The sequence below is a fragment of the Geospiza fortis genome, unplaced genomic scaffold, assembly GCF_000277835.1.
Source record: "Geospiza fortis unplaced genomic scaffold, GeoFor_1.0 scaffold386, whole genome shotgun sequence".
In the NCBI taxonomy this organism is placed as follows: Eukaryota; Metazoa; Chordata; class Aves; order Passeriformes; family Thraupidae; genus Geospiza; species Geospiza fortis.
In genome coordinates, this window is record NW_005054735.1 from 83328 (window position 1) to 95563 (window position 12236).

The window sequence follows — 12236 nt, forward strand, 5'->3', positions numbered from 1 at the left end:
AGTAGCAGAAATGGTATTTCCCTTGATGTTGCACATTTGGAACAAAAACATTTGATTCTGTACCTTTCCTGGCATGGATGTGAGAGTTCAAGCCAGTCATTTATAAGACATTTATTGTCTTAGAAATGTTTATTTATTAGTCATTTATAAGACATTTATGTAATAATTACTTGTCTTCTTGTTACACAGAATCCTGCATTTGTTTTCATGCTAAAAAGTAAACATGAAATTCAAATATGAATGTTGTATGTTTGAGAAGGACCAGGTCCTGACCCAAAACAGTGTATTTTTGAGGAAATTAATTGAACCCAGATGGGCTTATGGCATCTTGGTACAGATGTATTAGTGCTAAAAACCCTTTTCTCTTATTTTTTGTCCAGGAGCTGTGGTCTGCCAGCTTTAAAGTCCAAAAATTAAAAATTGAAAGTGTCAATAAAATGTTAATTTGGTTTTAGCAGTTATATAAGCTCCGTGGAAATACTCTCTTCATGAGGGGAAAAGACCTTTTCTTAAATCCCCACACTTCCTTAAGTTACTGTGTAATTATCCCCTAAAGGAATGCACGTGGCAGTTTAGAAGAGTTGGTGCATGTTGAGACAAATGTCTTTACAGCAGCCAGTGGGAGATCTTCAGCTGTATCTGTCCTCTTGCTTTATCCAGTCTTGCCAACGCATGAAAAGTGTTCAAGTTGCCATTTCCACACTTGCATGTGCTCAAGGTAAAGCCCAAAACCAAGTGGTACAAACACAGTGTAAGGTTCTGTATGAAAATAAACAAAGTGAAGGCATATTAGTTTTTTTAATCCTCATTATAATGATTAAATAAGTAATGCTGTGCATATATATGAAATTTCTGCTCCCTGCTGCATGTTCTCCTAATGGTTCTTCCCATTTTAATGGCTTGTAATGTTCAGAATTAGTTCACAGGAGCTTTTTTCAAACTTTCCTGCTAAAGTATAGCAATGAGCACACATCTTTCTACCAAATATCCCTTGGAAATGGAACTCTACAGGAATATACCAGTCTCTTTGCAGAAAGCATTGCAAGCCTGAACTAACAGATGTAATTGCACGTCTATTTTACCTAACTTTTATCTTTTTCAGAGAAAAAAAAAATTAAGTTAGCTACTTTTGAAAAGACATAATCTCTGATATCCTTACCAAACAGAAAATGTATTGAAAAAAATTAATCCTGTTTTTACCTATAATTTAATTTCATTTTTATTGCATTTATTTTCAGAAAATGTATTGTGTCAAGACAAGCAGATACTCTTGGAAACTTTCAACAACAGCTGGAAATTGAGAAGCCCTCTGAATATTTTGTTTTTTAAAAAGCAACTGATTTTAAATTTTGAAATAAACATATTTTCTTACATTTTTTGCAACAGGAGGTTCTGCTAATCTAACCTGCAGAGCTTTCTTTGGATACAGTGGAGACGCCAGTCCTTTAATCTACTGGATGAAAGGGGAGAAGTTTATTGAAGATTTGGATGATAATCGAGTCTGGGAAAGTGACATTAGGTAAAAGAAAATCGTTTTTTCTCTTTTTCTCTATATTTTTTTTAATAGTTAATGTTATACTTTTTATCACAGACTAACCAAGACCATATTGGGTCTGATTTTTTTTTCTGCAACATCATCCATTTGCTTTTTGACGCCACCAGTAGAGAACAGAAAAATGCCCTCCTCAGCCAAATCTGCTGTTACAGACTTGCAAAAACAAAATAACTACCCAAAAAGAGCTGTAATGTTGACCAGCTGGAATTTACCTAGTGACTTTTCAAAATGTGGCAATCTACTAAAACAATCACGAGGACACTTAGTAAGATGAAATAAAGAAAAATTAATATCTTCAGAAAATCAGCTTAAAAAGTATTTTCAAACATTAAACCTTAAATAAGTGGTGAAGTTTGACTTCCCTTTTAGAATGTTTTGATTTTTTCATGAAAAAAAAACCCCTGAGTTTCCTGGGATGTTATCTGCCTTGTGAGAGCCAAGCATCCTGTTATGTGGGCTGCTTATATGTGCTGAAATACTCATTTTGGAGAGGATCTGGCAATTCATGCCATATACTTCTACTGCTCCTAAAAGTGCTGCCTCATTTAGAAATTAAGGACAAATGTGGATTCGTATTGAGAATTACATGCTTGACATAGCGTACTAAACCCTATCCAATATGAAATATCTGCTTGGATCTGAAGAGATTCCTTTTTCATTTATAACTCTGTATGTGTGAATATCACTGTTTCTATGTATCACAGAAATTAAAACTCAGAAATTTAGGCAAATCTTAGTGTGCATGTCATGGTTTAACCTCAGCCAGCAAGTAAGTTCCTCACAGCCACTGACTCACTCCCCTGTTACCCCCCTCAGGTGGGCAGAAGTACCCGAAGAGAACTTGTGTGTTGAGGTAAAAACAATTTAATAATTGAGACAAAATAAGATATTATAATAGCAGCAATAATATCATTTATAATGGTAAACATATATTAATAATAATTGTAATGAAAATGAGACATAGAGGACTAGAAGCCAAGATAAAGAAATTATGCACAATATAATCACAATTAGCACAATCAAGTAGACCTCAGTGACTTTCAAGGTCACCATCCCCAGACATAGGCAAGAAGGAAGTGTGTTTCACCCCAGTGTACTTCAAGTTTTTTCTACAAAAGTCAAGATCAATACACTAAATGGCATGTGACAATAAGATCAGCTATATTTTGTATTTAAAATTTTCCCAAGTCCTTCATCCAATGACTTAGCTAGCTGATGACTGACAAAAAAAGTGACAATAAACCTGTTACAACTCTCTTGTTTTGTGGGGGGAGGAGCAGAAAAGGTCATTTCCATTTCATTTGTCAGGCCTGCAATCATTTGTCATTTGCTTTCCTGAGTTCCTGAAACCACTGATGGTCTTGTTAAGAGAGAAAGTAAGTAATGGGAAGACAGGTGGAGAAAGCCTTTTATTTATAATCTCTATGAGCTAGCGGCCCCTGGTGTACCAGTTCTTCCTACTGTTTGATAAAACATTATCAAATTTTATAATGCATTCCAGAAATTATCTCTCCTACCATGGCATGAACACATTGTTCCTGAGTGGCATGTTGAAGAGCCTCAGTAAAAGGACAAATATTGTGTTTGGCCCAGACTCCTGGTGTGAGTCTAAAACCCCAGAATAACTGTTTTCAGTTTTCTCTCTTCTACCATTCCAAGACTTCATGGATCAGAGTCTCCATCAAAGTGTGCAATAATATATTATCCATGTGCATATCATTCCTCTTTAAAAAGACAATGAACTGCAGCTCTCATTAACATTTACAAAGCCAAACCTCCTCATTAGAAGTGAGGAAGAAAAGGGCATGATATAATTAAATTAAGATTGCATCAAACCATAGCCAAATTTGAAGCCAGAGAGTTGTGAGTTGTAAGTAGCATTGTTATGTCATGATTATCTAAAGCTTCACTGTGGTACAAGCAGAACAGCAGCAATGGTTGTTTTTTCCTCAGGGTTCTCAAGGAACATCTCGGGGAGCAGGAGGTTTCCATCTCATTGATTCTTGACTCAGTTGAAGAGGCAGACCTAGGAAATTATTCCTGCTACGTCGAGAATGGGAACGGACGCCGCCATGCCAGTATTCTTCTACACAAAAGGGGTAAATATGCAGCTTTTCTCCTTGAAAGGGTAAAGTGTAGGGGTGGTCAGTCTGTAGAGATTCCCTCTGATGCAGGCATGAATTTTAGCTTCCAGGAATTAATATACAATGGTTATTTTTCCCAAGGAATTTGTACGACTTGCAAAATAAAAGAGAAAGGATGTTGTTAATTATGGCTGTCATTGGAAAAAAATACAGTAACACCTTTTAAATAGATCTCTATAAAAGATGTATTTAATAATTCATTCACTTTAAAATTTATGAAGGCTCAATAGAGAAAGAATAGTAGGAAACCACAGGTAATACAACTATAATACTTTTCTGTAAGAAAAAGAAATCAAATTTTAGGAAAACCAAAAAAATAAAAAACCTTCTACATCTCTCAGAAATGCCACCTAAACCCTAAGCCAGGGGCGTTCCTGCATAGCCTGACATGGACATTTTCCTTCCAACACTTTTGTTTTACACCAGCATTTCTGAAGTGAAACATCATGACAGAAACTTCTAAGAACCTCCCTGTTTCTCCTCACCACTCACATCCCATGATCCCAGCCTGCCTAATGGGATCTCCCACCGAGATAATTACAGGGAGATGGAAAATCTCCTGCAAATCAAAGCTCCCAGACCCATTTTGTCCACTTTACCTCCCAGAGGGGCTCCACATCCCTGGGATTGACACTCCCTACTCTCATGAAGCTTCCTGTTGACTTCAGAAAGCAAAGAATAAGCAGGAGCAGTGTCTGCATTTTGCTGACATTCCTGTGCTTTTTTTAGATTGATTGTAAAAGTGAGCAAATCAGAATCCTACTGTGGTGCTGAAGTACTTGTAGCATCTCAGTTTATATCAAAGCAGTGATATCTTCCCTAAATTTAGTTTTGTAGCATGCAAAGTCTGTCCAAGCTTAGAAAGAAGCCATAAATAAAGAGAGTGTGACCAATTTATTTAAACATATTGTTGGGTGCCTCCAATTACTTGAATAGAACTTCATTTGTAGCCATTTTTCTAAACTCTTGTCATTACTTCTGAAAAAGATGCATATGTGAATTATCAGATGTTCTCCTTAGCCTGGCATTTGTCATATTTTCTTGAGTTTTCTGAGATGAGAAATTAACTTATTAAGTAGTTGAACCTCAACAATATACCAGCTAGTAGTCATATACTGTGGTTCAGAGACATTTGAACCCAGAGCAGGAGCTTAACCCAAAAAACACTGAAATCCAACAGCTTGCTCTAAATAATCAAATTACTTGATGGATACTGAAAATAAAAAATTTTAAAGCTCAAATTATTTTAAAACCAATACTTATTTAACTGAAACCTATTAAGTGACATGCTGATGCTTAGTCCTTATTTTCTCTTCCATACAAGCAGTAGCTCCCAGACTGAAAACATGGAAGTCTTTTCTGTTTTGTGACAACCAGATCTCTAATTTAACTTTGTGCATGCATGAATTTTGCAAGAATCTACTTTCCCTGCTCCCTTTCTTAGAGAACTCAGTAAGTCAGACATACTAAAGTATGTGGCCTCATGATAACATGCTTAAGAGGAAGTAATCTCAATATTTAATTGCCCTTATAAATAGTAAAAGGACAAAAAAATTGCAGAAAAACTCGCAAAAATATTTTTTTCCGCTTTAAGTAAGGCTGAATCTGAAATAGATCTGGAAGCAAAATCTGTTGTGCCCTCGAAAGACAAAAGGTACCAGATACAAGCCCTCTACACATTTTGCATGTTGACAAGTGTTTCAGTGAAATGATAAATTAAGCATGGCAGATAAAAATTTGAGCTAGTCTCTCAGGTCTCCTAGGAGGAGGAGTTTTGCACTGCTTGCTTAGTCTCCTGTATATCACCATGACAACCTTTCAGTTTAGGTTTCCTTGTTTAGATCCATATTTAGCCTCTGCTAGGAATGAGTTAGCTGTTTATTAATTTCTGATTATTTGGCTGACTTAAACCAATAGGGACCTAACAATTAGGTAAATTTGCTTCCTGAACACCAAAGTATTTGCAGATGTAGTAGTTTTGGCTGGTTTTCTAGCTAGTGATCCTTTTTTCCAGCAGTATAAGTGTACAAAAATGATGAATCTGGAATGTTCACTGCATACCTGAAAAAGAAATTATAATCCTTCTTCAACTTTCTATGTGGAACATTATCACCAGGATCAGAAGGGATACCAAAGCAGAAAACTCTGCTGCTGAACGAAGAGAGTTCCTGAGAAAAGAGGTATTTAGGGCTAAATGCTGCAGTGGGTATTCAGGCACAAAGATTAAGCTTTTCTAACACCCTTGCAACTGCTGCTTCACCCTGGTCAGTAGAGCCTCTGTACACTTAAAAGTTCAGGTGGAGATTTTAGACATACCTACACTTACACAGGCTCTGACAGCATAAGAAGCCAACAGTCTAAATCAGCAGAAAAAGCCTGGATGCATCTTCCTTCATATTCCCCCTGGTCAGCCTGACAGGGACACACTCTCACCTCACAGAAACCCTGAGCAGGCTCCATCAGAGGCTGGTCCTGGCCCAAACCAGAGCCTGGCACATTCGCCAGTGACAAGGGGCTGCTGCTGTTCCCCTGATACGGCACTGGAATGGGAAGCCAGAGCCTCTCCTTTCCTGACATGAGCTCATTTCAGGAGGGGAGCAGACCACAGTGCCCCTGGACTCCACCACCACTTGTGCAGGAAAAGTGAACCCAATTTCATCATCCAGCACTGGGAAAAGCTGGGGCCCTGGTACCTCCCTCTAGTGCAAACACTAGCTCTCTGTATCTCAGGGAGCCCAACTCTCATTTTCTCCTGAACTACTTCTACTTTTTGACATCAGTGGAGAAAGACTATGATCTATGTTTTCTTGCTGCCAGCTAACCATTTTTAGGGTCCTAAATTTCCTCATATGCTCTGAATAGGGGGCATTTAACTCAAAGCTAAAGGCAGTAGAGTATTTTAAGCACGACAGTGACAATGCTGTTTCCTTCTCTCATTCATTAAAAAAAATTTGTAAAAAAAAATGAAAAAGAGAACAATCAGAACCCAAAAGATTTAACTTTCATCCCTTCCTCCACCTTCTGACCAAATCCCTGTCTCCCTTACAATAATCAAGTTATTTTCTCTTTTGTGTGGGAAAAAAAAACCTACTTGTTATAATCTAAGGTTGATTTTGTTACTTACTGGTGGTAGGTGGCATTGATCATCCAGAGCAATTACAGGTTAATCTTCAGCTAGGTAGAGGAACCTTCTAGAAATTAATTTTGAGAGTGGTACTGACAGCAGCTAAGCAGAAATTTATTAATGACAGATCAGATTGCAGATGATCTAGCAGGTGGATCACAGATTACAAGTCCATTTTTTCATAAGTTTTTTAATTAAAGAAGACATACTTATAGTCTATCAATGTAGTAGATAAAAATTCAGTGGACAAGGAAAAATAATGCTTTTCTGCAATGTTATGTATTGACAAGTATAACTTTCATGCAGGATCAAAGTCTTCACAATCTTATTTTATCATAGACTGTGTCATAAATACAGGTTATTATCTAATTATGTGATTATTTTTTTGAAAGTCGTCTTTGTATGTCTTCAAGTAGAACTCTACAGCAAAAATAATCTCAAATTCCATCTTGGCATTATTCTTTAAGTAGTATGGATATTATTTTAGAAGCTTAATAATATTACTGGCATTTTTCCTGGGACAGACACCAGAACTAAGGTAACATGCTTTCATGCATTTTTTCAAAGCATCTAATTCCCTTTCTTCCCATCGTCATCAACATAATATTATCATCTAATTTCCTACCCTTACCCTCTTTTATGGTTTCAGTTTGTTTTTCTCTGTCATAGGTGTTCTCAGTGGGCATATATGAATCTTGTTGATTGTAAGTTAATGAGGGGTAGTTAAAACAAGTTTGGGCTTTTTTTTCTGTCAAGAAAAATAAGTATTTTCACTGAAATATACTGTTTAGAGAAAGAATATGTTTAAATTGCCCATGGAAATATGTGTTTGAAAAATATGCAAGGTAATATTTCCTAGATGGAATGCATCTTGAGGAATACTACCTTTTTTTAAACTCGTCATTTCTTAATGCATAAACATTAAATTAATATTTCCTGTACAATGTAATAGAAAATTCTGAATAGAAAGTAATTCCAAATTATCTTCATATGGTTATTAATGATAACAGAATGGCTGACAAGCACCTTAAATTGCATTCATTCACATAATAGAGTAAATCTGGTTCATTACTTACAGACTTGAATGTGTTATATGCATTTTCAGTCAGTTAGACACAATTTCACACAGTGGTAGAAGTGACAATTAAGACTTAAAAGAGAAAAGAAACTAGTTCTTTTCTAACCTCTGCAAAGAAACCCCAGGTGTTTTATCTCCTTTCACCAAAAAGCTTCACAATGCTTCTGAAATTTCTGAAAGGAAACTCATCATATGAAATATGAGAACAATGAGTTATATTGCAGCTTCTGCTAGCTGGACCTGAGTACTTGTTCACTCCAGTGAATCTCCAAGTCTCAGTGGAAGCTAAACTGTGGAAGAACTCCAACCCATTTGGTCAGTTCTGACCTTACATGAGTCTGTCTTCCGCTGTATAAAGTATTCAGTTTTTATTCTGCACTGCAGGAAAGGCTTTTCCAAGACCCTCATCAGGTTTTAGAACTGGAATTGAAATTGGATTGGATGGAAATTGATTTTTCATTCACATATGGCTATTGAAGAGGCCTTCATGTTGTCACTGTGCTCAGCAGTGCAAATGTTCATTCTCCCAAGAGGTTCATGACACAGGGCCAAAGGTCAGATATCAGCTCCCTTCTTGTCCCAAACCTAACTAAACATGACTGTCCTTTCACACTCAACTCATCTAAAATCAGTCAATGAATAGAATACTAAAGACCTCTGCCTGAAAGAAACTCTTCATAAGACCACTCTTTTAATCAGTCAGGTTTTTCTCATCCTTTAGAAAATTGGACTAAGATAACTGCAGTAAAATAGTTGGTAAGATTACTCAGCATGTGCCTAAATGTAACTTTCATCTCACAATTTTTCATGCTGACAATGTGTCAAACAAGTTGGTTTGTTTAACAGATTTCTTTTTAAAACAACTTTTGTACCACTTTTATCATAGCACTTCCTTTTATGTAATGTCTAAATGCAAGTCTAACCTTGATTGGCAAGGATGAAAATATTTTCAAATAAAATGTCAAAAATTTTTCCCATAATCCATGCATAGCTAAATTATTCTTTAATGCTATCCTCAGAAAAAAAAAATGCAAACAGTATGTTTTATGATCTTACATCCTTGGAACTCAGCACTCAATTGTTTCCCCACATTTTTAGCACTCCTTGGCGCCTCTTACATTCATTTCTTTCAGAAGATCTAAATGAAGTAATAGTGTGGTCTTGTCTGATTTCTGTAGTACAATTAACAAATAAAAGTGTTTTGGTTTAGAGTAAATTTGGGAGAAAATTTTCAAAGGGGTTCTTTTAGAAAACAAATTCAAGCTGCCCATCCCCCAACTGGTTTGGGAAAAGATTTCTTTGAAGAAAAGTGGAAAAAATTGTTTATTTAAGAGGCAAAATATTCACTAGCACAAAAAATGAACAATATTAAACAATTAAACTTCTTATCACTCAGAAGAGGTGACAAACTCAGAAAGTCCCTTTGTGGGCTGTAGCTTGGCTCTCTCAGTCTCCTGTCAGTCCCTCCGGCACTGGAAATGCCACGGCCCAGGCCAGGCCGTGGTGGCCAGAGGTGTGAGCTCCTGGTGCTCTTCTGGGTTTTTAGTCTGGAGAAGGTTTGAACAATTCTAAGAAAAAGAAAAACCACAGTCAAGGGAAGTTCTCTGCCTTAGCTAGCTAAAAACTATCTAAAAGCAAGAGAGTTCTGTCCTGCCATCTGTCCATGTGGCAGACAGCACAGCCCAGGAGAAGGATGCAGTTTCTGGTAGCAAACTCTGCGCTTCTCTCCCTTCTTTTGCTCTTGGAACGAGTCTTAAAGGTGCAAAACTTATTTTTAGGCTAAACAGGTGAATGGGGATGCGATCATCATAAAGGACAAGAAGCTCTCCTAATGAGGAAGATTTCAGGTCATACACATTTCATTAATTTGGGGAAGATAACCAAAGATTACTGCAGTTCCACACCATGACACTTTTTCCCTTCAATCTATATCATAAACTGCCTTTAAAGTGCATTGTTATATATTTAAATGCAGTAAGCTTCAGTAACATTGCAGCATTCATATTTTCCCAATCTTATCCTCTTCTGAGCTAACACTGTTGGAGATAGTCCGTGTAATTACTCTGCTACTGGGAACAGGGATCCTGCACTTCTCAGCAGAAGTAAAAATGCCATCAGTAAGAATATATTTCTATTATAATAATTTACTATTTCTCTTCTAATAACACTGGAAATCCAGCAGCACCAAGGCTCAGATATGTTTTCTGCCATACTAATGAATAGATTACCAAGATCCCTGTGTTGCATTTGCACACATACATGCTTAGGTATATATAATGCCAAACATGACTAGTTCTTTTTCATAAGGGAATCAGGAATATATATTATTTATTGTTATAAAAAATAAAGAAAGTAAACCAGGTCCCAATAGTTGTAATGAATAAAATGAAATTACTGCACTGAAAACCATATTGAAAACCATAACTAAATTCAGCCAGCTTCAGTCAGTTCTGCAGACATCCACAGGCATGGGTGGCCCATGCTGGCAGAAAGCATATGCTTTGTGCTAAGAAATTATTTCATACTCAAGGTAGTAAGTAGCCCAAATCTGCTTCTACTGCAATCAGAAGTACTATTGTCCTACAGAATCAATCAGTAATTATTCATAACAGTATCCATATAGGATATCCATATAGGATATTCACACATACCCATCTAGATACCTTTAGCACAACCAGATTTTTTTTTTTTGCATTTTGAAACAAGCAAACAAAAGTCCTAAAAAGTAGAGAATATATTTTATACATACATGTATTGGATATGTGTATGCGGTATAAAGCTGTGGTTCCATATACTTTGGGAAGATTATTTGTTTTACAGCTATGACATAACAAATACTGTACTAAGCAGAGAAAAAAAAAAACCAAAACAAAACAAAACAAAAAAAAAAGAGGAAAAAATACATGCTTCTTAATTTTAAAACTGTGAGTATGGGTTTCTTTGTTGCTAGCTTAAACTCTGCCTACTGTTTACAGCTGATCTCTTAAATGAGACTCAGACAAGTGTTCCTGTGTTAGGCAGCTTTCTTCTTCCTTTAGAAGAAAGACACCTGTTTGTAACCAAACCTGCATTTTATAACACTGCAGTCCCTGCTCCCCTTCCAAATTATATTTATTATCTTTATGGTTCCTTTAATAATTGAAGTCTGTGAAAGTATACCTAAACAAATTGAGAACTGCCGCTAACCAAACACTATCTCTTTGTGAGTTAAATTATCCAAGACAAGCAGAGAATGGAAATCAGTTTGGGCCACAAAGTTGCAAAGATTTATTTATGTGCTAACCTGAAGCTCTGTGAATAGTCCTGTTGACTTCAGAGGGATTACTTATAGTCCATGAAGTTGAGCAATCTGCGTAAGTGATTGCAAAATTGAAACCTTAGATAGACTGTAATTGGATTTTGAAAAAGGCTCAGAAACTGAATACACAGCTATAAATCACATGTGCTCAAAGTGTTATAAATCACAAAAAAAGAATATTTGAAATATAATTCTTTTTCTTAGCAGTTCAGCTGTATGAGGGCTAATTAGTGAATAAAATTAATTTTAAATTTTTACAGATCATTAAATGTAAAGCCCCTGAAGCATGTCATATAAGTCAAAAGATATGAATCTTTGACTTTTATTTACTTTCTTCTTACAACTTCAGTTATGATAAGTGAATTACCTGTATGACACAGTGAAAGGAAGTCTATCAAATGTTAGATCCAGGTGAAGATCAAATATATAACCTACAAATGTATCCAATAGTTAAGGAGGAAAAGGTATAAAATGAGTGCATTTATTACAAGCCATATATGCTTGATATCTGGGGAGGACACGTGCTTTGTTTTAATTAGCTGTCTCTTTCACTGAGTTGCTTGGCCAAAGCCTACAGATAAAGAAAAAATATTGTAGCCATTGGTCAAAATGCTTGTAACAAATCTTGTTTTAAATTGAAGCTATTTATTCAGAAACCAATCTACTACTGCTGCAGCAATCAATGTGTTTTCCTTGGAGTAGAACTACTCCTGAGCTACTGGAAGACTGTTGTTAATTGCCTGTAACTAAATGATTGTTGTGCTTCTGGATGTAACTCTCTGGCACTTGCTCATTTGTTGTGTTTAACAGAATGCCTGTCGCCCTAAGGGTTAGCCGAGTAATTTTCCTTTACTATTTTCTACATTCAGTCTCAGCTCCTTAAGGAGGGCCAGGTCTGTAATTTGAGCAACGCAGCACTGGGGCTAACTAGATTTTAAAAGGTTTGCACTTCTCATATCTTGCTTCTGATGTGTAATTGTGAAGAAATGGGATGTTTTTAGCATGTAGCCTCTACAGAAAACTTCAATTTCAGCAGG

General features: G+C 36.3%; 1 protein-coding gene across 1 annotated transcript in view; it reads left to right on the forward strand.

The window, feature by feature from the left end:
• Positions 1-600: 600 nt before the first annotated feature.
• LOC102032749 (interleukin-1 receptor accessory protein-like 1) overlaps positions 601-12236 on the forward strand; it is a 27858-nt gene continuing 16222 nt past the window's right edge. The window contains exons 1-3 of the mRNA XM_005431023.3: positions 601-718; positions 1387-1519; positions 3509-3654. Of these exons, the coding sequence (XP_005431080.2) occupies positions 601-718; positions 1387-1519; positions 3509-3654 (397 nt within the window). The remainder of the gene's footprint in view (positions 719-1386; positions 1520-3508; positions 3655-12236) is intronic.